This window comes from Eleutherodactylus coqui, chromosome 5 (assembly GCF_035609145.1).
Source record: "Eleutherodactylus coqui strain aEleCoq1 chromosome 5, aEleCoq1.hap1, whole genome shotgun sequence".
Taxonomy (NCBI): Eukaryota; Metazoa; Chordata; class Amphibia; order Anura; family Eleutherodactylidae; genus Eleutherodactylus; species Eleutherodactylus coqui.
In genome coordinates, this window is record NC_089841.1 from 206,617,404 (window position 1) to 206,644,672 (window position 27,269).

At 41.6% G+C, this 27,269-nt stretch overlaps 1 protein-coding gene across 1 annotated transcript in view; it reads left to right on the forward strand.

The window, feature by feature from the left end:
• The window catches only part of SLC28A3 (solute carrier family 28 member 3), a 65,505-nt gene that overhangs the window by 9,035 nt on the left and 29,201 nt on the right, over positions 1 to 27,269 (forward strand). Inside the window, exons 2-4 of the mRNA XM_066604108.1 lie at positions 18,835 to 18,924; positions 22,843 to 22,898; positions 24,607 to 24,698. Of these exons, the coding sequence (XP_066460205.1) occupies positions 18,835 to 18,924; positions 22,843 to 22,898; positions 24,607 to 24,698 (238 nt within the window). The remainder of the gene's footprint in view (positions 1 to 18,834; positions 18,925 to 22,842; positions 22,899 to 24,606; positions 24,699 to 27,269) is intronic.

Below are 27,269 nucleotides of genomic sequence, written 5' to 3' on the forward strand. Positions count from 1 at the left end.
GATGTTCTTGCAGGCTTCAGCAGAAGAAAAAAAATCACATTTTGACAGGGCAGACTGAAAGTCGCCTTGATCATTGACTGACAGGGCATATGCATTGAGGGCCATGCGAAACTCTGCCTTTGCTAGGGTATTAAAATAAAGCGGTGAATTAAATCTTTGCCCTGGGTGAAGAAAAATCTAGCTATAAATCTGGTCTGGACAACCAGGTAATAATAGTCAAAGCTCTCCTTAGCAACCACCCAAGTTATAACGCACTTGATCCAGGATAAGGGCTCTCTCACACGAGCATATATCGGCCCTCCGTTTTCACGGTCAGCCGATATACGCTACGATCTGATGCATTGGATTCCAATGCATCAGATCACATGGCCGTATTCCCGCGCTCAATATAGGGCCCAAAAGATAGTCCAGGAACTATCTTTCGGGCTGGAATACGTCGGACGCTGCATGGGCTCCTATGGATGCTAATGACAGCAGCCGGAGAAGGGAGTTGGGAAGGAGTTTAGCAGTGTGACTGCTAAACTCCCTCTCCCTTCTCTCCTCCCCTCCGGGTGATTGCAAAGGGAGTGGGCAGGAGGTGGGTGGAGCTAAGCACTGACCCACCTCCTCCCATGGAGCTTAGCTCCGACCCATTCTGCCACCTTTCGATTGCAAACAGCCAAAGGGGAGGAGAGAGGAGGTGAGCCGGTGAGGGGGAGGGAAGGGGCAACGGCATGGCAGCCTTGGCGTATATGCGCCGGGGCCCATGTCATCTGAATGGGCGCATCAACATTAGATTTGTGCTCCCGTTCCTGAGTTTCTACTCCTCATATCGTAGCGTATATCGGCCAGCCGTGAATACGGCAGCCGATATACGCTCGTGTGAAAGAGCCCTAACATAGTGATTTGAGTATTATCTCATTATCTGTTTTTTGTTCCGTGTTTTTCTTCTGATTCAGGGGCCACAGATTTTGCAAAGTGGATGACCGAACAGAGAGCCTAACCTAAAATTACAAAGACAATTATGAAGTGTTATTCCGATAAATCATAGGCCAATGATTACTTAACCCCTTCCCCCATCACCTCACTCCAAGGGAAATATTTAGCTACTGATAGAAGATTATTCACGTGTTTATCTGTAGATAATTTGTGACTGGCTCAATATAAACACAGCATAAGAAGACAGCTCAGCAACTGGGATCAATAATGAAAGTTTAAAGCCGTTGTTGGGTTAATTAGTGGCTAAATAGAAACACAAAGTTTGACATTCCAGATTCCTCATCCCAGTTCATGAAGAGTAACACCAGAAGTCGCAGTGTGTCCTCTGTTAATAAATCACTTAGGAAGTATTCATCATTAATACATCTAATTATCTAATTACCAAATTAATTTAGGAATGGTTTGCCCATATTATAATTTCTAGAGTTTTAATGTTTAGAGCATATATAGGGATCTTTACATTATAGTGGATTTACTGCATGACACAGAAGTGTACAATACTTTTCTATAAGGCTAATGGCTTGGTTTTTGACCTTGTATGAAGTAAACTCTTCCACTAGTGAATTATGAAGTGCAAGAACAGGACAGTTACATAATGACCATGGGGCTTAAATATGTTTCACATGCTGGTAATCAAACAATTGCATGTCTGTGAAATAACATAAATATACCTGGTAAATTGCTTTAGGCATTCTTGACTTTTCAGCATACTAACACGACTCACCTGAAGCGTTTGTTGCCCACAATGGGAAATATAATATGCAGCAGTAACAACTAGGGTAGTGCAGAATTTAATTTGTTTGCTTGCCCAAATTACGCGCATGTACTGTAGTATAATATATAGTGCTTTCTTGGGTCTGGCCACATTTCGTCTTGTAGGGAGTCCAAGCACTGACTTTATGACTGAGACTTCAAAGAATCCAAAGCTCTCAGACATTTGAATAGGAAGATGAGCTTCTTTAGTTCAGCCAATCACGGACATGCATTGTAAAGATATACCTTTTTTTTATTAAAGATATAATGCCCAAAGTTCTGGGAGGGACTCTATCTTGGCCTAATTTGTAAAAGGTGCAGCAGTGCAGCTTTGACAGTGGCCACTGGGGACCTAATTATAGACATATCATATGATCTGTGTAAGGCCTCGTTCAGACGAGCGCTGTTTTAGTGAAGTATAGGCGCCCAAAAAAGATAGTGGCTATACTGCACCGAAGATCGCGTGAACGGGTGATTTCAAGCTATTTTAATGAGCTGTGAAATTGCCTGTTCACACGATCAGAGGTGCGTGGTGTGTGTTTTCCAGCTCCCATACCCTATGGGAGTATATGGAACACGCACCAAAAATAGGTCAGGTCCTATCTTTTCTCGCACCATGGACCTTAGATGCAAGCTTTGCAGTCGCATGTCCTACCTTTGTTAGGTGCGAGTATTTAGCGAATCTAAAATTTCTTCATGTGAACGCTTCTATAGGAAACCATTGTTTCTAATAGACGCAATCTTCTCACGCGCCTCTAATGTGCTAAAACAGCGCTTGTCTGAACGAGGCCCAACAGAGAGGAGGTTTCTCTGCTTTGGAGCTGGCCAATTAGGCTAATTATGCTCCATGCCTCTAAAATAAATTGCTTCATGTGAACGCTTTTATAGGAAACCATAGTTTCTAACAGATGCAATCTTCTCACGCATCTCTAATGCGCTAAAACAGCGCTTGTCTGAACGAGGCCCAACAGCGAGGAGGTTTCTCTGCTTTGGAGCTCCACCTAAATGAGCGCTTAGGGTAGTTTTACAGGCTTAAGCAGCTCCCACCTAATACTCCTGTGCTTTAACACAGGAATGTTAACCCCTTCCCTCCCCAGGATGTACCGGTACGTCCTGGGAGCCTGGTACTTCCCGCAACAGGACGTACCGGTACGTCCTGGGGATAGCGCGAGATCACATATGATCCCGCGCTATCCCGCAGCTAGAGCCGGCTGTCAGATGTGCCCCCCGTTGTTAACTCCTTCCCTGCCGTGATCTAAGTAGATCGTGGCAGGGAAAGAGTTCACAGAGGGAACGCGCTCCCTCTGTGTCTCCGGACGGCTCTCGCGATGTCATCGCGAGAGCCCGGCCTGTCAACAGGCTGTATTGCCAATGCCTATGATCGCTGTATAAGCGATAAGGCATGGCAGAGCTGTAGCTCTGCCATGCCTTATGACAGCGATCATAGGCATAGTGCTGCAAGTTCCTCAGAGGGACTCAAATAGTGTAAAAAAAAGAAAAGAAAAGAAAAATGTAAAAAAAAACCTTTTTTTATGCTTTTTCTAATATTAGCATAAAAAAGGTTAAAAAAATTAAAACCCCACATATTGGGTATTGACGCGTCCGTAACGACGTGTACAAAAAGTTGAACATGCTTTTTATTTTGTACGGCAAAAAGCGTAACAAAAAACGCTAAAAAACAGAGGCAAAATGCTAATTTTTAGCATTTTGCCTCCCAAAAAATGCAATAAAAGTGATCAAAAAAGCCATACATTCCCCAAAATGGAACCAACAAAAACTACAGCTCGTCTCGCAAAAAATAAGCCCTTATAGAGCTCCGTACATAGAAAAATAAAAAAGTTACAGGACTTTGAATGCAGCTATAGACGGAAAAAAAAGATTTCCAAAAAAAAGGGTTTTTATTGCAAAAAAGTGTAAAAACCTAAAAAAATATAAGAATTTTGGTATCGTTGTAACCGTACTGACCCGCAGAAAAAAATTAGTGTGTCATTTATGCTGCATGATTAACGCTGTAAAAAAAAAATCTAAAAATCTATGGCAGAATTGATGTGTTTTCTCTCCCTGTTATCATAAAAAAAATAATAAAAGTTTTACGATATAGTCTATGTACCCAAAAGTGGCACCGATAAAAAACTACAGCTCATCACGCAAAAAACAAGTCCTTATAAGGCTGCGTCGATGGAAAAATAAAAAAGTTATGGCTTTTGAAAAATGGAGATGGAAAAATACCAAAATCGCTTGGTCCTCAACGCCAAAATAGGCCGTGTCATTAAGGGCTTAATAGGTTACAACAAGTAGTTGATTGTTACTCACTTGCCCTGTTGGGTCCCATGTTTTGGGTAACTATCAATCCATGTAAAAGTATCCTTAAAGAAACGGTTGACCTATTCAAATCTGGCTTCAGTCTGAGAAGAATGCTAGTCTGAGGAAACCAGAACGTCAAGAGGGTGGTAATAAGTTCATGTAGGGTTTTTAGGGGCCAAGTGGTAGATCTGCACCTTCATCAGCTAGGGAAACTAAAAATGGCCTAGGAATCGGATTTATATGGGATGAATCTACTGCATTGATGTAATGTTATTGCACTGTGTCTTGTTCTGTTACAAAGTGGCAAGTGGATAAAGCTGGCTGAAGAAAAATTTTGATCTAGAAGTTAATTACTTTGTATGCCAACCGTCTTATGCAGAAGGATAGCGATCCCAGCAAGATGACATCCCCAAATGTCACAAAAGGCATAGGGGGAGTTCACAAGTCCATGGTATGATTTCTGATTTGTGAGGAGTTGTGACATTTGGGTGATGGATTTCGAATGGAATCTATTTTTGAGCTCGAATTGTTGAGGGATATGCATTTAGGAAAAATTCTTTAAAAATGTTTGATGGAACATAAACTTTACTGCTTCTGTTGTATCACTTGTTAGAAAGTGTCACTGTGTACCAAAGCAAAAGTTTAACAGCATGTTTCTAATGTTACATTTAAAGCTTCCTCATAGTATGGAGTGCATTATGAAAATCTATAGTGTCTTTTACAGCGGATCTGTCAGGTTAAAGGGATTGTCCACTTCTAGCTGTTTTGCTGCAGGAAACAAACAGATCCATCCATTGGACAGTGGCCCAGGTTGGTGCCGAGTGCTAAGGCAGCAGAAATGCAGTCCTAGACTCTTGCTCATGACCTGAAGGTTTCAAGTTCAATCCCTGCAGGTTCAGGCAGCCGGCTGAGGCAAGGTTGATTCGCCTTCCATCCTACCGAGGACGGTAAAATGAGTATCCAGCTTGGTGGGGGATAATAAATGAAAAAAATACTTGAATGTGCTGCAGAATACGTTGGCGCTATACAGAGTCCCATTCACTTCAGCAGAACTCAGCCCTGCAGTACCAACCTCAACCACTGCACAATGGATGAAGCTGTCTTCTTCCTGCAGCTAAACAGTTAGAAGTGGGACAAATCCCTTAACTTCCACACAACAGTCACTATTTCGAGGGGCAGGTGGAGATGAGAGAGCTGGAAAGAGCACTCTCCTCATTAATACTGGACTCATAAATTATGGGGGAGATTTATAAAGCTAAATGCACCATAATTGCGACTCAATTTTTTTACACAAGAACTGGCCTGTATGCCTTGCACCACATTTACATATTATGTGCCTCACTCGACATGGATCCTGGTTTAAAAGTGACAACATGCAGCAAAACTGCCTGGCCTAAGTTTAATCTGTCTAAATATTAGCCAGGTTTAGGAAACACTGGTTTACACACTAACATCCAGTGCCCCATGCCAGGCACATTCCCTTCTCAATGATGTCTTTCCTAACACGTCTGCCAGATCTAAGATGGAGATGTGCCAGGTGCCAGGCATATACTATGTAGATCAACCGGATTCAGTTATGCTAATTGTGACATAATAATGGCAGTGGTCATAGCTGAACAAAAATAGCAATTTCAAAAATCAGTAGTTATTAGTCGCTATTTTCAAGTTACTTGATGCATTTCTATAGCAAGACATTTGTATGTGATTGTGTTCAGTAAAAGCCGTATGGCAATGACAATACAGCAGGATTGCTACAACATGAACTTACAAATTATCCACTTGTGCGTCCCCAAGTCTGACTTAAGACAATGCCATGGACAACCCTTGCCGAAGCTATAATTGCAGCCGTATTCATTGTCACCAAACTTTTCCAGAAATATCTATAACTTTTGAAATTAGTATAATAATGAAAGACGAAAGACAACATGTGGACAGTGGACTTTATGCTTACTGGAGGTTTGTGATTGTGACGGCAGAGGTTATATATTTCATTGTCTGACAGAATACATAAATGATGGCTATATATATATATATATATATATATATATATACACACACACACATGTAGGTACCACAAATATTCATGTTCCTTCACAATTTCAGTTGCAATCCCATCCTGATTAGCCAGGAACCACGTGTCGATCCCAACGGCATTAAGGTGAATGCCATTCCTTCTCCAAAACCTTTTTTCACCGGATTCCAGTTTAAAATGCCGAACGGCAAGTTTCCCATTTCTGGTCATGAACTTTGATACCGTTCACCTTTATCCTTTCTTTGTTCAACCTTTTGACAGATCTTGTCCCCCTCTACACGTTCATTGGAACAATTTCTGAACATATGGTCACTAGTACCCTAGGATATAGGACCTACAACCTCAATAAATTGAATGTGATATCTCTAATAAGCTCACAAAATAGTTAAACTTCCATTTACAACAGCAAGTAATCCAAGCACATCTGGCACCTTATCCAAACTTGCACAACAGTGGGGGTCTGGCAACACTTTGTTTTATGTCATGCCTCTGAACCCTATCCAACAAATTACTGTTTCATCGCTGCTGAAAGTCCTCCCCATCCTGAAACAAGTCTATGTTTTCACATCTGAACCCCCCACCCACTGTTATCAAGTCATTAACTAATTCCCCTAACTGGAACACCCCAAAGAATGACACTACAAATGCTAAATCGAAAACCTTAACTGTCCAAACAACAAACCAAAATCCACCTGCTTCCCCAACAGCTGAAGCAATTGAAATGTTGGCGGTCTCTGATGCTATACCTCCCAGCCCTGCCTGCAACCTTTTAGCATCTGTACCACCAAGAAAAAATTTGTGACACCAGCCATTCCTCTCAATTTAAGCCCAAAAGCCAAACCCACAACAAATCTATTAATCCTGGAAACTGACCACCCCTTTAAACTGTAGTGGCCCAGCACATCATCCTGGTCCCCTCCATAAATGTCATACATGTTTGTCATATGTAGATGCACTGTTCAAAGCTTGTCTTGTCATATCCAGTGTGTGTATTGCACAGTTTCAGCACTTGAGAGGTTAACCCTAATAAAATCATTACCTGCATTTAAATGTAAGATGAGTGAAGGCATAAATAGAATTGCTTCAAAGCAGGAAAGGAGATCCATCTTGTCTACACAGAGCAACATGGAAGCACCTTCAGCTTCCATGTAGGTGAAGATGGAGGAAGAGGAGCAATTTCCCATAGCGGATGAAAGTTGGATATGAATGGAGTGAGACCCAAGAGCTTAGAGTGAGAGCAAATTCTAATAATTCTGTATAGAGGAACCCATCATACAGGTACCAATTCACACTATAAGCTTTTCCTGTGTGGCCGACCAAAGTTAGGCTCACCGTACAGAGGTACATTACTGAGCTACACCCATGCGCCTGCTGTGCGGGGTGTTTATTGTGTAAGCCTTCCTTTGAATAATTGTCTGCCGGAGTGTGTGTGGAGTGACCCCCACACCCATTCTTACTCTGGAGTGCTCCCCATCCCGGACTGGTGCCGTACAGATAATATGGACTATAGGACCGGTGTTCATGTTGTGTATCCCCCCTACCTCTGAGCTCTAGCCTTCTGTTACTAAAAGAAAATTGTACCTGCATTGTCTGAATACCTGTGTTGTAAAAGTTATCCTTAAGTAAAAGTTATACCGGGCCCTAACCATTCCTGGGGACCCAAGGTACTATACACAAGTCTCTGTGTTCTTTTCTTCACCGCATAGCATACTGGTGTGTTGGAACGGTGACGTTATGAGCGATAGCTACTACTACCCCCATCAACCCATTTATTGGCATTCCCTATCCTAGGCGTGTCGAAGGTGGCCTGCAATCCTGTTCTGGCCTTGGCTACGTGATGTCCCTCAGGGACCAGAGTCTGTTAAGTGCCGCCGTGACAAGCCAACACTTATCCCTCCCAGCTCTGCACAGTAGTCAAGTGTCCGGGGTCATCCCTCTGGGGTGTTGCAATACAACAAAACCCCACCAGCAAAAATACAATTGCATGATTGCAAGCCCACTGCAAATGCTTCTTTACGGGTCTGTTTTTCCCACTTTAAATTCACTGATGCAAGAGTAGCTCGACTAGAAAATGCGTGACCACAGAGAGTGTCCTTCATCGTTGGAAAAAGACAAAAATCATTAGGTGCAAGGTCAGCTGAGCAGGGAGTATGAGGAACCACTTCAAAGTTGTTGTCATGGAGAAACCCCTGAATAAGGCAGGAGCATTGCCTTAATAGAAGACCATATGTGAAGCCTTTTCTGGCTATTTTTCTTGCAATGCAGGAAGGAACTTTTTCATCAAACATCTTCATAGGATGCAGCCATCACCATAGTACCCTTTGGAACGCACTGAGTGAAGATTATGCCTTCGCTGTCCCAAAACATGGTCACCATCATTTCCTCAGCACTGACGGTAACCCGGAATGTCTTTGGTGGCGATAAGTCAGTGAACTTCCATTATGCCAATTGCCGTTTAGTTTTAGGATTAAAAAATGGTATCCACATCTCATCAATTGCGACAAATGACGGAATGAAGGCACTATTCATGGTGTCATGACGTGTTACAATTGCCTGACACATTACAATGTGCACAGCCTTATAACTGTCAGTCAGCATTCGCGATACCCACCTGGTGGAAATTTTCTGCATCTTTAAGTTTTCATGCAGGATGATGTGCATGGATCCTATAAAAATGTAGACTTTGCAGGCAATCTCTTCCACAGTCAATTGGCTGTCTTCCATAACCACTTGCTTCACTTGCGCAATCATGTTGTCAGACCAGCTGGTGCATGGCCGAGGTTCCTTTGGTTCATTCTCAGATGGCATTTGGCATTCATTGAACTGTCACACCCACAAGTGCACATTTTTCAGGTCCATGTCACCTTCACCACTTGTCTCACTCAACTACAGATGAATGTCGATGGGCGTCCTTTTACACAAGTGAGGAAAGCGGATGATTAAATGCTGTTATTTGAACATGAACGTCAGCATTTTAAGTATTGAAAACTCTCCTAACTCCAGCCATCGTCATGTGGGTTCTGTGAACTGGGTGATGTTGCCATCTGTCTCACTCATCCCCAAAGAATGCCTGCGTCTTTTAAAATGTTTTCCTTGTTTCTATCTGCTCCTATTCCTAAGAAAAAAAATTAGGAAACTTTGAACTTGAATGCACCTTATACTATTACCGATGAAGAATAGTTACCGGCACGGGCCTTCAGACAACAACACAACACAAGTATAGGCACCTACATATAATACACAGAACAGCTTATAATACAAAAATACAACTTTATTGGCATCGATTTCCATAAACCCATTAAGGGCGAAGTCAGATGAGCATTTTTTTTCTGCGTGGTTATGTGTGCAACAAAAAGCTTATCTATTAGAACCATTGATTTCCTATGTAGTGTTCACATGTCCATTTTTTAAAAGATAGGACATGCGCATAAAGATTTCCCACAGGGAGTCCCCTCATCACTAATTACTGTGACAGGACTGTCACAGTGTTCAGTGATGATGGGACTACCCACGGGGATGAAGAAATCCCTCCACAGCGATGTTCTCTCATTGCTTTTAATGGAGCCAGCGCTGCAGCCACCCTATTGAAATTAATGGGATGCAGGCAACCCCACAGTGATTTTCGGGAAGGTCTTGAAATAAAAGCCTTTCCCTGAAAATCATCCCTAGCTGCTGTAAAAAATAAAAAAATATATATACATCAGCTCTCTGCCGCTGTCAGGGCTCTGTGCATCTTCTTGCTGGCTCCCCGACACTGTTGTGAAGCTCTTTCTCCTGTCCGGCGATTTAAATATCCCCACCTCCTGAAAGAGCTTGGTCTGATTGGCTGAGTGCTCAGCCAATCACAGGCAGTGCTCAGCTATTCATTGAATGACAGCTGAGTGCTGCCTGTGATTGGTCACAGCGCTCAGCAAACCAGACGCAGCGCTCAGCCATTCATTGAATTCAACCAGAGTATTACTGCATCAATAAATGTTGTATGCCTAGCTACCCCTTCATAAGAATGTATAATAATATACTGATATCATACTTTATATATAATAGAAATCATGTAAGGGGACAGTGGATAAAGTCAAGGTATATAGAAATAGTGGGAAAAAAGCAAATAATACATCACATACAATAATATATTTATACTACACAAATTATAAGTACAAAGCCTCACAATGGTGTGCCCCAACAGGAGTTTCACTTAGATGCATTCACTAATGAGTGGTCTCATATATTTGTATCTGATAGCAAAAATTATGATATACCAGCATTGATATATATTCTTTATGGTTTAGAGTAACATTTACATATAAATAGTGAGCTAGACTAAAGTTTGAGCAGAATAATCTCAGAAGGAGGAAATGAAAGTGTAAATACACTAGTATGTTTTATTTTTTATCATTATATATATATTTGTTCTAGTGTCTGAAGCTGGATAGTGACACCTTTAGTACACAGTTTAGTATACAGTTATACATGGCAACGTTGGTTCGGAGAAAGACCAAAGCGTAGTCAATCCTTAGCAGGAAACGGTACATAAGTAATCATAGCAGCTGTAGTAGAGGATGGCAGCTGAGCAATAATAACTGGAGGTGGCACTAAGGGGGCACTCTGAATCCTATGTGAAGACAACTATAGTCCCACCAAAAAATGGCAGTCCCATACATCAACCGATATAACAGACCCAAAAATAAATGACCAAGACAGGACTGCCGGAATGTATCATTAAAAATTGTTTATTGAGAATTACAAATATAATAAAAGCATTTAAAAAACAGAACATAAAGGAAATGCAGCATCAATACAATGGAAATACATCATCTTAGGTCACACATATAAGACGTTCCCAAAGAGAATCATGCACATATAAACATACAATAGGCGCAAGCAATCTCAATGTCATGCATAAAGTAAAGTGTTACCAATAGAGATGAGCGAGCGTACTCGTTAAGGCAAATTACTCGAGCGAGTATCGCCATTTTCGAGTACCTGCCCGCTCGTCCGAAAACATTCGGGGGCTGGCGGGGGTGAGCGGTGAGTTGCGGGAGTGAGCAGGGGGGAGCGTGGGGGGGGAGAGAGAGAGAGATCTCTACCCCGTCCCCCCTTCCTCCCCCGCTCTCCCACGCCACCCCCCGCCGGCCCCTGAATCTTTTCGGGCAAGCAGGCATATACTCAAAATGCCCATACTCGCTCGAGTAATTTCCCTTAACGAGTACACTCACTCATCTCTAGTTACCATGTGACCAAGAATATGAAAATCCCTGCGCCCGATGTGCAGCTTTTCGCCCTTAGCTTCTTCCCCTGGGCGAAACATGCATGTCGGGGCGCAGGGATTTTCAGATCCTCAGTGACATGGTAACACTTTACTATATGCATGACATTGATTAAGAGGGGACTGACAACTTATAGGGGCACTAAAGAGATTCTAGTAAGTTAAGGGGCACTAAGCAACAATAATGACTTGTGAGGGCCCTAAGGATTCACTAATGGGACATGATTAACTAATGGGTCACTAAGTAACTTGTGGGGGCACTAAGGACGCGTGATTAACTTGTGAGGACAATTTCAAATCTATCTGTTCAGTCGTGTCTGACTCTTGGATACTCTGTAGGCCGGTCCTCTCCATGCTTCTCTATTCTCTACGGCTGCTTTCAATTGCCTGATGTGCATTCCTGTGTCCTTCTTGCTGGTGTTTAGCCAACATGTCTTTTGTTTTCTCTCTTTTCCTTTATTACTGACCATTCCAAGTAGCATCTCTTCTTCCAACGAATTCCCCTCATCCCATGTCCAAAGTAAGTCAGTCTCTGTCTCATGATCTTGTCTTCCAGGGACACCTCTGGGTTGATACAGTCCAGGACAGCTTTGTTGGTGACCATAACTGTCTAGGGGATTCATAGACGTTTTCTCCAACATCACAGCTCAAAAGCATCATTTTTTCTTCTGTCTGCTATCCTCAATGTCCATGTCTTCCAGCCATATGTTGCAATCAGGAAGACAATGGCTGTGATTAACCTTCGTTTGATGGTGACTAAGACATCCTTGCACTTCTATATTGGGTCCATGCTCACCTTAGTCATGCGACCCAGTGCTAATCGACTCTTTATTTCACATGTCGCGCTGCTACTATGATCTATGAGGGACCCAAGGAATACAAAAATATTAAACAATTTGTTGACCTTTATGTGCAGTTCCTTGTTGGCTTTGTCTTCTTGATCAGGTAAATTCCCATCTCACTTTCTTCTTTTAGCTTCAGGATCGGCGTCTTCAGATGCTATGCTGTCTCTGCTACCAGGGTCGTATCGTCTGTGTATCTAGTGATGGTTCTTTCACTTATTTTCAACCCAATATCCTGATCATTTAAGTCTAGCTGCCTCAGGATCACTTCCGCATAAAAATTGAAAAGAAAAGAAGAGAGGATACATCCTTGTCTTGTGCCCTTTTTGATCTTAAACTATTCTGTATCCCCATACCTGGTTCTCCCTGTGGTTTCTTGATTGCGGTATAGGGACCTGATCAACATGATCAGGTGTGCTGGTACTCCTACCTCCCTCAGTGCTTTCCAAAGCTTATCATGCTCAGCATAGTAGAAAGCCTTGGCGTAAAGGTACAGCTTCTTCTGATACTCTCTTGCCTTTTCCACGATACGCCTCAGGTTTGCAATGTGGTCACAGGTCCCTCTACCCTTGTGGAATCCAGCTTGAACATCAGGAAGTTCTTGGTCAAGGATATTTCCCAAGCACTTTTGGATGACTTTCAGAAGCACCTTGCTGGCGTGGAGAATCAGAGCAATTGTCATAAAGTTTCCACAATCCTTGACATCACTCTTTTTTAGCAGGGGAGTGAAAATTGATCTTTTTCAGTCCTTTGGCCATGTGCAGGTCCTCCAGATTGTCTGGCATAGCACTACAAGTGCAGCTCTTGGGACTGGTTTGAGCAGCTCTGCAGGGATTCCATTGATGCCAGGCCTCCATGTTCCTCTGGGTGGTCACTGCTGGCACCAGCGTACAACATTTCTGTATATTGTTTCCATCTCTTCTTGATGTCCTGCTGGTTGCTGATTTCCTTCCTGCCATGGTCCTTGATGGCTGAGTGGATAAAAGCTTCTTCACCTGTTTCACAGTGGCAAAAATAATTGTCTGGTGTGACCCTTGCTATAAACTAATTCAAGGCTCATGCATCGGACATTCAGGAAGTTGTTATTGTCTTTCCTAGCTTCTCTTTGGAATTTGGCATTGAGTCACTGGCGTAGTGCAAGACCACAAAATTTCTGTTCTTCCAGACTTTGTTGCGCAGAACACCAGTGAACACTGATAACTATCTGATCTTTAAATCATAGAATGGTAGAGTTGGAAGGGACCTCCTGGGTCACCGGGTCCAACCACCTGCTCAACTTTATTTTTAAAGTTAGTCATACGGTTAAATAAAGCATCGCTAAAAAGCAATGTGATATCATATACCCCAGTGGGGCGTCACAGGAGAAATAGCACTATTTCTGGCCATTATATGCTTGTATCCTGCATTTTCCACCCTCTGCAAGGGGTACTTCAGATTCTCAATCCTCTCCACCTGTCTTGTCAGTCATTAGACAGCACTTTAGAATGATTTCTCGGTACAAAAATGCAATTTTAGAAAAATAATGTAAATAGCAGTGTTGCTAGTTACTACACTAGCTATTATATAAGCATAATTTCTTTAAAAAGTTAGTGACTATTTAAGGCACACACGTCAAGCACAAAGCCCGTGGGCTAAATCTGGCCTGCTGCCTCATTCTATATGGCCAGCTGGCTGTGCATTAAACCAAACAGCACTTCTGCTCATCCAGTCTGCACAGCGATCTGGAGGCAGCAGTGCAGTCTGTGACCGTTGACCTCTCTTCTCGGCATTTACGTGCACCAACCTGTACTCAGTGCAAGCACCGAGGTGAGAGGTCAGTGGTCATAAGTTTAGAATCGGCTGCCGCCGATGGACCGGAGCTCCAGGCTGGGTGAGTGGAAAACTGGTAGGGATGCTGCCCAGCCAGAGGCCAATAGGGGGTTGTTATTACTACTGGGTCTACTATGGGGGTCACTGTTACTACTGGAGCCACTACAGGGGTCACTGTTACTACTGGAGCCACTATGGGGGAATCTGCTACTACTGCAGCTCCAAAGGGTGGTCATTATGACTACTGGGGCCACTATGGGGTTCAGTGTTACCACTGCGACCACTATGGGAGTCACTATTCAGGCTCGTTCACATGGGCATAGTGCATTTCAGTCGTGCAAATTCGTTGCATATTTGTACAACCAAAAATTGCTTACACCCGCATGCTTTTATGTGTGCAAATACACTGTGCATTTGCGCATGCAAAAAAAACCACAAACAGGCCCATTGCACATGTACTATGCTACGCAAATACGCTCATGTGAAAAAACCCTTGCTTTACAATTACAATCAGCCCATTAAAGGCAATAATGAGGAAGATGTGACCCTCGGTGAAAATGAGTTCAACACCCCGGATTTAAAGGGTTTGGAGCCCCCTTTGTCACCCCATCAATCCTATCCCTTGTATGCAGTTGCAAGGTCCTGATGGGTGCCATAGCAGCTTGAGGCTAAATAATGGCCTCCAGGACACCTGCAGAGGCCAAGTAGAGGTAGAGCGTCGTGCTGAGGCGTGCGCAATTGTGCATATGGTCATTTGAATAAGCCCCTCAGTAGACAGAGATGTCATTTGCTAATTCCTATACTGAAACAGGAAGTTATATATCTGAATTATGTTTGTCTTTTCAGTAGTTTCAGTGGTAATTAAACTCCCTGCTTGCTTCATAAACTGTCTGAACCAACTTGTAGGATTGGTTTCAGCAGCCTAAATTATAACTTGAGTTTATAGCTGTTTGGCTTCAATTCAGTAAGGAAGATTAATTAGAATGAAATTAGTATGAATAACTAGAGCTGACGATTTCCTTCTCACTAATTATACAAGATGAATCACATACTTGTCACAAAATTGTTCTTGTGAACTAAAGTTTGGTCCAGTTTTCCCCATCTCCCTCCAAGACTAATCCCTATAGACCATTGATGAAGGGTTATAGATCAAGTAGCGGGAAAGAGGCTCGGCGCTTGCGAATCAGCCCTGTACGCATCGAGCCCCTTTCCTCGCTGCTTGAGCGTGTGCTCCCAGCATTACTGAAGAAAAGCATTGCATTGCTTCTAAATGTGTTGTGTTTTTTAAGCTAGTCTTATCAAATAAAAACTGCAATTTTTTTAATGATCAAAACCTGAGTTTCTGTATGTCCATTTAAGGGTTGCACCTTACTCACTGTTTTTTTTTTGTTTTTATTACTTCATTTACTACATGTAACCCATGTTGTATGGATACTGGGTTGGCTGCACCCAACATTCCATGCATATGCCTCTCTTACTGCTTCACCATCAGGATACCTAATTAGAACAAGGACATTCTCACCTATTACTACACTTGATCCTCACTGGAGTAGCTCCACTCCTTTTTTCTACACCATATCTATTGAGTATGTGGACAGGCGCACGTAGAAACACCCCAGATAACCTCACCGGGGGCCTCTGGAGGAAAGAGTAGACTCTGAGCCTTAACCCCTTTAATAGATGGATCATTCATTTAAAATCCCCTTGGACAAACTGCTCAAACACTTATACCATAGAAATTGGTTTACAATAATTAAAACGTAGTCTACCAAAAAAGTGGGGAAGATTAACTAATACTGTCTAAACAATTAGCAACAGCAAACTTAGTCTTAAAATGTGCCAGATTTACTTCAGTGGTTCATCTGCAGTTTTTAGGCAGAAAAGTTGAGGATCTTCAGCACAAGTTTCATGTATAAAATCAAACTTTTATTTCAGCTGATCTTAAAAACAAGGATTACAGGAGCATATAGTGAAAAAATGCCTACATATTTCAGCCCAGACACCCGAGGTTGTTACTTGTCATGACCACGATTACTGGTGGGGGAATTACCGATGAATTGTGACATAAAGACGAGCTACAGGAGAAAAAGGAGCTAGCCCGATATCTGACAGGGATCTAGGAGTTAAAGTGACCTTCAAAGCCTAGACAAACAAAGGTGACCATCTCTGACTACCTGATGCACACTGTGTATTCGTATTTATCATTAGTCTAAGGGCAGTTTCCAAGATCCGTATGCTCAACTATACTCGCCGCTATGGAGCATAGTTGCGCATGAACGGCTTTTTCTTTTTCCTTCTTGGGCTTTTCAAACTCTGCGGCGGCATAGCACAGGAGTTTGAAAAAAACTGTGGGAAGATAGGTCCTGCCCTATGTTTCCTGTACATAGTATAACTGCGTGCGGGAAAGATAGGGCAAGTTCTATCTTTTCTTGCCCGTACTATCAACAGGAGAGAATAACGCTAGTGAAAACAAAACCATTGAAATCAATGGTTTGGTTTTGTCCCATCATGTGGCCATGATTATCACGGCTGCATAACGGGACTACAACATGTCCATGTGTTTAAGCCGTAAGACATTACACTTGCCTTGATTGACCAGTGATGTCCACATGAGCAGTACTGACCACTCAGAGCAGAATGTAGTGTCTAAGATCAGTGTTTCGCAACTCCAGTACTCCTTGACCCCCAACAGGTCATGTTTTTAGGATATCCGATAGTAAGAACACCTATGGCAATGTCTGAGGCACCGACAATAATTACATCACCTGTGCGATGTTGGGGGGTCCCTGAGGACTGGAGATGATAAACTATGTCTTAGGGCTCCCACACACTTGCGTTTGCGTTTTTTAGTAACACAATTGTCAATGGGACTTTCTCATGTTAAAAAGGCAACACAACGCACCAAAAACGCAAGTTGTCCCATTAACAATCGCGTTACCAAAAAATGAAAATGCAAGTGTGTGGGAGCCCTTAGACTATTAATGCATACCATGCACAGTGTGCATCAGGTAGTCAGCGAGCCGGAGCTGCCATCTTTGTTTGACCAGGCCCAGAAGGTTGCTTTAACAGTAGCATGTTACTGACATATGTATGGACAATTGCTGTGTGTATGGGGACCATTAGTTTGAGATTTGTGGAGATTAAATTGATGTAGAGTTTATGATCATTACTCCTTGTGCTGACGGGTCACTTCATAGGCATCCGTAATAAGCTATAACAGGAGCTGAAGTGTATTTTTTTCTTTTAGCAAAGTAACTTTTGTTTCCCGCTTGGTTGTTGTTATCACATAGTAATTTAGTTTCTTGTCCGGTCATTTATTATTTCTTAATAAATGTTTGTCCTAGTCTTACATTAAATTACTACAGTCTCATATAAACACAGAAATGTACATGGGTTAACCGTAAGTGATGACAAGATACATTGCAAGAATCAACTAGTAATTGGGTTTATAGGCTAGAGTGTATTAGTCCACTTAACGAATCAGACTTGTTACATTTACACAGGCGATTCTCCCATACACTTCCTGTGTCTTGTAAGACGCACGGGAAAATAACCTATTATTTCCAATGGGTTCATTTACATGTGCATTAATTCTCTCGCAGTGAGAGAAAAAAAATGCAGCATGTCCTATTTTTTGGCAATATTATCCATTATTCCCTATGGACCTTTAAAAAGAATCGCATCGCACTCACATTGAACTCACTTGCCATGGAAGGTACATGTGAACGCGATGCGACTTTGCTATTTTTACTATTGGAACAACATGAGATTTTGACGTTCGATGCCTTTTTCTCGCATCACACTGGCATAAAAATTGCAGCTTTGCAAATGCGATATAAGTCCAAGTTTCTTGGACCAATATCGCACTTAACCGCAAATGGCTTATGTAAAGACACCCGTATGGTGCTGGTAGATGAGCATTAGAGGCAGCCTGGCAATTAGAGGTAAATAGAGAGCATTCCCCACAGCCTGGACATAACACCCTTTTGCCTCTCATCAGTATTTGTAAGCCAACACCAGGAATGGAGCCTACAAAAGGAAAAAGCATTAGGGCTCCTTCAGACGAGCACATGAGTAAAGTATAAAGTCTTTTCTTCTTTTACTTCACGCTATTGCGTGTGGGGGGAAAAAGCGAAAAGATAGGGCAAGGCCTATTTTATCTTGCGCGTAGTAATATTGCGCGAAAATCACACTAGGGAAAATAAAACCATTGAAATCAATGGCTTCGTTTCATCACGTTTTGCAGGCAGGATTTTCACACCTGCAAAAGGTTACCCAATCACGGTCATCTGCTTTAGCCCTTCTTCAGAAATGGCCGGAAAAAATACAAGGATGTATTCCTGCCCTGTACTCCCAGGAAACAAGGGATGCCGAGTTCAGAATAAGGGGCTGCGTCCAGGGGCGTAGCTAAAGGCTCATGGGCTTGGGTGTAAAAGTTTATCTAGGAGCCCTCAACTTCTCTTAACCCCTTAACACAGAGGCGTAACTTGAAACTCCTGGGCCCCAATGCAAAACCTGTAACATGGCCCCCAACTATAATGCTTTATTCATAGTATTAGGCTTTCTATATGGAGAAGAGAGGCCTTATGGGCCCTCTAAGTCTCCTGGGCCCGGGTGCAACTGCATCCTCTGCAGCCCCTATAGTTACCCCAGTGGCTGCATCTCCAAAACGTGTTATTTGTGCACACTATCAATTAATTAATAAAGAAGAAATTGGGATAATCCCTTTGCTTTCATGCGCTTTACATTACAAGGGTTTCGCCGCGGTCCATCATTTTCTCAGTTTTACAATTAGGCATTTGTCAGTGATTTAGGCTTTCCGAATAATTCATGTGTATGTTTCCATTTTATAGACTGATGAATCTTCTCATAGAGATGAACCGTACATCAATGATCTCCAGAACAGGAAACATATTAATGGAGACTCTGTAATTATTAGCCAGGTAAGAAAATGGTGAAGGCCTCTTTCAGAGAAGGTCAAAAACTAATATTTTTTGCTCAATCTATATATATAAAATTGAATGTATGTCTGTGTGCGTGCGTGCGTGCGTGTCTGTCTGTTTGTCCTTTATGCGCTACTACACCATTCATCCGATCGCCATGAAACTTTGGGAAGTTGTTAAGTACACTCCTGGGAAGATTATAGGCATAGTACAAATATCCTACGATAAATGGCGCGCGTGCGAGCGTCGTTGAAAGTTACGCCCCCCCCCACGTAGATCGTTCGATTTCCATCACTGCCACTAATTCTCTCACTTCCCAATGTCGTAGAAACATGAAATTTGGCACGAGTATTGATTATGTCATAAATACGAAAAGCTAATGGGTCCCAACTCGATTATTCAATTCTAAGCGCCAAAGAATTAGCGTCCAAATTTTACGTACGGAATCTAATTTTCTCGCTTCCCAATGTCATAGAAACTTGAAATTTGGCACGAGCATTGATTATGTCATAAATAGGAAAAGTTCATAGGTCCCAACTCGATTATTCAATTCTATGTGCCAAAGAATTAGCGTCCAAATTTTACGTACGGAAACTAATTTTCTCACTTCCCAATGTCATAGAAACGTGAAATTTGGCACGGGCATTGAATATGTCATAAATAGGAAACGCTAATGGGTCCCAACTCGATTATTCAATTCTATGCGCCAAAGAATTAGCGTCCAAATTTTACGTACGGAATCGAATTCTCTCGCTTCCCAATGTAATAGAAACGTGAAATTTGGCAGGAGCATTGATTATGTCATAAATAGGAAAAGCTAATGGGTCCCAACTCCATTATTCAATTCTATGCGCCAAAGAATTAGCGTCCAAATTTTACGTACGGAATCTAATTTTCTCGCATCCCAATGTCATAGAAACTTAAAATTTGGCACGAGCATTGATTATGTCATAAATAGGAAAAGCTAATGGGTCCCAACTCCATTATTTAATTCTATGCGCAAAAGAATAAGCGTCCAAATTTTACGTACGAAATGTAATTTTCTCACTTTCCGGTGTCATACAAACGTGAAATTTGGCACGAGCATTGATTATGTCATGAATAGGAAAAGTTAATGGGTCCCAACTCGATTATTCAATTCTATGCGCAAAAGAATTAGCGTCCAAATTTTACGTACGGAATCGAATTCTCTCGCTTCCCAATGTAATAGAAACGTGAAATTTGGCACGAGCATTGATTATGTCATAAATAAGAAAAGATAATGGGTCCCAACTCCATTATTCAATTCTATGCGCCAAAGAATTAGGATCCAAATTTTATGTACGGAATCTAATTTTCTCGCTTCCCAATGTCATAGAAACTTGAAATTTGGCAGGAGCATTAATTATGTCATAAATAGGAAACGCTAATGGGTCCAAACTCAATTATTCAATTCTATGCGCAAAAGAATTAGCGTCCAAATTTTACGTACGGAAAGTAATTTTCTCACATAGAAACTTGAAATTTGGCACGAGCATTGATTATGTCATAAATAGGAAAAGCTAATGGGTCCAAACTCGATTATTCAATTCTATGCGCAAAAGAATTAGCGTCCAACTTTTACGTACGGAAAGTAATTTTCTCACATAGAAACTTGAAATTTGGCACGGGCATTAAATATGTCATACATAGAAAACGCTAATGGGTCCCAACTCGATTATTCAATTCTATGCGCAAAAGAATTAGCGTCCAAATTTTACTTACGGAATCTAATTTTCTCACATAGAAACCTTTAAATTTGGCACGGGCACTGAATATGTCATAAATAGAAAACGCTAATGGGTCCCAACTCCATTATTCAATTCTATACGCCAAAGAATTAGCGTCCAAATTTTACTTACGGAATGTAATTTTCTCACATAGAAACATGAAATTTGGCACGGGCATTCATTATGTTATAAATAGGAAAAGCTAATGGGTCCCAAGTCGATTATTCAATTCTATGCGCAAAAGAATTAGCGTCCAAATTTTACGTACGGAATGTCATTTTCTCACATAGAAACTTGAAATTTGGCACGGGCATTGATTATGCCATAAATAGGAAAAGGTAATGGGTCCCAACTCCGTTATTCAATTCTAAGCGCAAAACAATTAGCGTCCAAATTTTACGTACGGAATCTAATTCTCTATGGCTGAGGCAGAATAAAAGTTGCGCTGTGATTGGTTGTTATTTCTCTTACTGCTGAGGTAACATGAAAGCTGCGCTGTGATTGGTTGTTATCTAGATATATAAAAACGAATGAATGTATGTCTGTCTGTCTTCGCAGCAACGCGCGACGGGCAAGCTAGTATATAATAATACCAATGAAAGCAACTACAGATGAAATACTGCTGGAATACGGATGCATTTGTATTTTAATCACTCTGCATTCATTTCAATGGCCTGCATTACATCCATAATACAGATGAAACCAGTAGATGCTACGTTTTCCAATACGTGTATATTTTACATGCCCGTGTAAATAGATTCTTAGATCTTATTAACTCCTTTAATATAGTTCTGAAGTACACTTGTCTGACTGTATACTGCATGGTTAACAAGATTTTAAAAAAGTCCCAAAAAAACAATGGCGGAATGACTTTTTTTTCCATTAACCCTCCTAAAAAAATTAGTTAATTACTGAGTAAGGGCCCCGTTCACATGGGCAACACGGCATCGCTGCGAGAAAATTGCAGTGATATCACATCGCTGGTCCGTGTGATTTCGCTGCGGTTTCTCGCGGTGATACTGAGACTTTGTAGCGCTACAAAGTCGCATGACTTTGTAGCACCACATGCAAGGATTTTTCGGGGGGGTGGGGGGCTTAAATATAAGCCCTTCCATAAAAATAAGCTGTAGCTGAAGAAGAAAAAAAATACATATACATCACCTTAGAAGCACTGTCAGGCCGGCCGTGTCTTCTCCCCGGGTCCCGGCACTGATCATCTTCTTCTCTTCTGCCCGAGGATTGAAAAATCCCCGCCTCTTGGAAGCACTGGCTGTAATTGGCTGACAGCCAATCAGGGCCAGTACTCGATGAATGGCTGTGACTGGTTCATTGAGCGCTGGCTGTGATTGGCTAAGCGATTTTTTAATCCCCAGCCAGAAGAGAATAGGAAGATCAGGGACTGGGGAGAAGATGCGGCCGGGCTGACAGCGCTTCTTAGGTGATATATGTGTATTAATTTTATTTTTCCCTGCAGCTAGCGCTTACATTAGGGCTTTGACAATAGGATTTCCTACTGTCAAAGTTGCATCGCACAGAATGAAAACCGTGATTTCGTGCGATGCGATGCAACAGAGAGGAAGGCTCCATAGAGAAACATGGGCTACAAAACCTCACAAGTCGCGTGCATATCGCCGGACCCGCAAGGTTTTTGTGTCGGGTTGTTGCATGCTACAAAACATCACACGTGTGAAGTAACCCGTAGGAAAGCATGGGCTTCACATAGAGGCAATTTGTAGCATTGTAGCAACGCGACAAAATCGCTCGACCTTGTCGCCCGTGTGAAGGAGGCCTTATAGGCACACAAAAATGGAACTACTAAAAAATACAATTTGCCCTACCAAAAAACGAGCCCTTATACCGCTGTGTAGAGAGGAAAAAAAAGTTTGGGCTCTCGAAAGGGAAAAAGAAATGTTGCATCCTGAGGGCCAAATTAGTCCTTGGATCAGTTACATTGTGTTCCCTTTTGTTGCGGCCATTTTATTGATAAGAGATATATAGTTTGGGGTTTTCTGGGATGGGGCTGTAGTTTGTGCCACTAGTTGCATCTCCTTGTATACATTGAATTATTTTGTGTTTTTGCTTAGAGACGTCTCTGTAGAGTTATGTTCGGAGCAGCTCGATATTTATGTTTGTACTCATTTTTGGTTTCACAAATCTTTTTCTATTTCAGCTTGACAATGAGACATCATTTACTAAATCTGATAAAGGAGCCTCAAGTCATAAAAGGTATCTTGGCCTCCCTATTTGGCAATATTCAACACACATTTTGTTAGTGCTGTTTCCTATAGGACAATTTTGAAAACACTGCAAAAACTTTGATTGTTTATGTAAGGCTGGGTTCACACAGGGTGGATTCCCGTCGGAAATCTCGCGGTTTGGCCGCAGCAAAAACCGCGAGATTTCTCCCGGGAGAACTAACGCGAAAAAAGCCGCTCGCTTTTCCATTGCGGCCGACGCTCCATAGAGGAGAGCGCGGCCGCGACAAAAGTAAACAAAAAAGAAAAGTAAATAGACATTTTTGAAACCGCAGCTGCGTCGGCCGCAGCCGCGGTTTCAGCCGGACTTACCGCAGCGGATTGGCCGTCCCGTGTGGATAAGATTTCTGAGAAATCTCGTCCACATGGCTGGCTAATCCCGAGATTAGCGGCAGCGGGCGGATTTGCCACGGCTGTATGAACCCATCCTAAGTGTCTACATAAAGTGTAGCGCAAAGGTCAGAAAAGTCACAGTTTTGGCACTTGTGCCAAAATTGCTATTTTTTCCTGCCAGAATTCTGACACAAGTAAATTGTTAAATATGGCCCAAATTTTTTAACATAGAATTCTGACTTGGGCTCCTCTGTAATACAGGACTTGTGGTCAAGCAAAAGACCCTACTGGCAAGTGACTGACTTCAAAGTCAGCTACCAATGGGGTTATCTTCTGCTGGACCATTACTGTGTCATATCCTAGGCCCATCGGAGGGGCCATTTGTCCATGGACGGGGTAAAGTACAGTACTAAACTTGAACTTTACCACTGAAGCACAATCACCAATTGATTAACATTTGAGCTAAGAGAAACAGTTATCACATTGGATCGAAGTTTACTATATGCTGTTTTACATACATGTCCAACTCTATTACATAGCTGATTTTAGAAAGTCTTTTCTAATATCCCATGTAAAATATTGTTCATAATGAAATCCATCCCATAATTATAAAATGTTTTTGTATTTGCACTTATTATAAAAGGTTTCTATCTCCAGATGTTCCAGGACTAATAGTGCCGCTTACTGTTTCTATGGAAGAGCCTTTCTATGTCTGGTCCTCCTCTGTAAATGTTCCAAAGTGGTCGCACCTACTCAGTCTTGCTTCTATGCAAAGGAACAGAGAGAGAGAAGTGAGACTGAACAGGTGGAACAATTACTGAGGTAGATACAGAAGGGGACGCTATTCTAGCACTAGTTCTGGAATATCTGGGAATAGAAACATTGGGGCCTATTTTCTATGCATTGGACGCCGGAATGCTGGTATCCAAAAGTTGTATTTTTGACGCACTCACCAAAACTGCATTTTGGTTTTTTTTATGTTGCTCTTTGCCTCTTTTTCAAAAAGTCAACTCCCCAGCTGTAGGGGGTGTGGCCTTCTGTAGCCCTTCACATTTGCTGTAATCTACACCAGCAAAAACTTCTAGCAAAAACCTTCCAGCCTGAAAGTGGTGTGGGTTTTCATCTGGTGCACGGAAGTGCTGGCCGATAAGAGAAAAGCATAAGAGGCTTACAGCCCTTAATATATTTGTCTCTCGTAGTCAGGTGCATAGTTTACTTAGACTAAGTAAATAGGCCCCATTTTAAAAAAAAAAGTATAAATATAGTGTACCAAGAATGTCATTTTTTTTGTCATCTCAATTATATTATGCATCATTTCTTATCTCATTATATCTTTTCTGCCACAGATACTTTGAAGAGAAATATGATACTATATGTAGCTTCTTCAATAAACATAAGGGCATCATTAAACATGTGATCTGCGCCATTTTGGTGGCAGGTAAGATTGAATTACCATAGCACTAGATAATTTATAAGCTCCTTTCATTAAAAAAAATCAAAAAACAACAAACTGACATAAATAAAGAAAGAATTGCTGAAGGCTAGGCTCATGCTATAGGTCAGAAATCGGCAAGTTCATCTAGTAAAGTTTTTTTGAGGTTTTTATTACAAATATCAGGTTATTTAATGTTGGTTCTCTAATAAGCAATATATTAAAAGAACACGAATAAGAGGGCTTCCTATATAGCATATTAACCCTTTCCAATCAACTGTCTGACGTCTTTCTACATTCTGATTGAAGCTTGTACAGCTCCAATGTCAGAAGACGTTCGACAGGGTATTCTTACCGTCTATTGCCAGACACTCCGCTGTCGGAGCCTCTCTGGCGCACACACACTGGCTTTAGCACCATTGTATAACAGCAAAAAGAGAAAGCCTTTTAGGAAACTCTGAATCCAAAATTGGATTGGAAAGGGTTAATTGTATTTACATATAAATATATATATATATTTGGTTAGATTGATGGTAGATACAAGTTCTATATTGTGTATACATTTTGTATATTTGATAAATTAATTTACAAAGTACAAAGGGGTCTATTTATTATGCCCTGGACGCCAGAATTCTGGTATATAAACGTTGCAATTTTGGCACTTATTCCAAATTTTTGACTTTTCTGGCATCTACACCAGGCCCCACAATTTTTTCAAAAAGTGGGCTAGGCCGCACACTAGTTTCTGGGGTAGGTTATACCAACAACCTACTCCAGCTCATAGCTGACATAGACTTTCATCTAATGCATGGAAGATGACTGACACCTCTTAATATTTTTGTCGCTCGTGTTTGCACACGTAGTTTTCTTACTGCAGATCAGTTTGTGAAACTCCGGTCCAAGTAGATAAACCCAAGACCTCATAGATATTCACTGGGTATATCCCTTAAAATATAACTTTTATTAATCAATAAATATAAAATGATTGGGCCTCACAAAAAAACAGACAAACTGGAACTAACAAACACAGAGCAAGAATTTTAAACCCTGGAAAAGGACCAGAGAAAATATATGCAATTGACACCTGAGAACAGCAGCTCCTGTCATTTCCCTCCTGTCTACCATCAAGACAGGAGCTGCTGTTCTCACTCTTTTCTTCCAACTTTTTGCTCTGTCTCCTACCGGATTAGGGTTTACCTTTTTGTTAGAAGCTTTCTCCACATATCGTGGGGTTGCTGGTTTTCTGTGGATATTGTTCCCAGTTTGTCATTTCTATCCCAAAACTCCCCTTTTTTAGGGGTTTAATCAATTTTTGGGTTATTTGGGACGCGTTATCTTCTATTTTAGTGTCCCGTTTTAATCTGGTTAGGTTTATCTAGAGGAGCGAATTCCTCCTTTTCTCATCTAGGAGGACTTAACTACTTAGGGAAGTTCAGGGTTTCATATTCATTGCCTGATAACAGCATTATTTTCAGTGTATGGCACCTTTGTATCATAGATTAGAGAAACGTTATAACTACCAAGGACAATTTCATGTTTGATGACACCATCATAGATTACGGTTCCTGATGAGTCTGTGTATGACAGAAACGCGTTGAACCAGTACGAACCATTTCTGCATTAATAATTCTCTCAGAAGGTTTTTCTGAATCTCGTCCTGAATGGTCATTGAAGCTATATTCTGCATGAGAACGCATCAGTACCTGAATGGTGGTTCTCTGGTTATTTCTAGCAGAATTTGATTCTTCATTGATTGATAACCTGTGGTTGATAATCTATCAGCCACTTGTGTATTTTTTCTCGGGGGGCATCAGCAGAAGCTTTGCTTGTGGTTTGTCCATTCTAAACGAAACTATATACAGTTCTTTTTTCATCACGGACAAGGACCTATCATAGGCTGCTGCTGGTGTCCTACTGTTTCAGCATCTTTAGCCCGGTGCTATTATCCAGATAGGGCAGTTACCTGGTCAAGAACCAGATTTTATCTCTTATTTAAGAGGGTTTGTGTACTAAGAAGACATAGGCCTGGTGGCCTCTTGTCATTTCACCTCTAATAATTTTGATCCTTGTTGATGAGACACAATAGGAGCCCGAATGTACGTCACCATTGGAGGTGTTCCGTAAACCACTTACCTTGATGGAACGATCATCCTCCTTTCATCTTTTTGTGAAGGACGCATCCTAATATGGTCCTCTAATCTTTATTGGGTGACATCCATCCCCAATGGTGACTGAAAAAGAGTGCATTAGAGTGTCTCACGTTGCAGGATACTTCTGCATTGTAATAGAGGTGTCAATTGCATGTATTTTCTCTGGTCCTTTTCCAGGGTTTAAAATTCTTGCTCTGTGTTTGTTAGTTCCAGTTTGTCTGTTTTTTGTGAGGCCCAATCATTTTATATTTATTGATTAATAAAAGTTATATTTTAAGGGATATACCCAGTGAATATTTTGAGAAAGCCTTTCTTCTATATCCCTCTGCCTCTGTGAATTACAAGACCTCATAGATCCACCAGTAGCTTATTCAAATAGGCCCTGAGGAAGTACAAATCTAAAAAGTATTCTTTAGGGGTCAGTCAG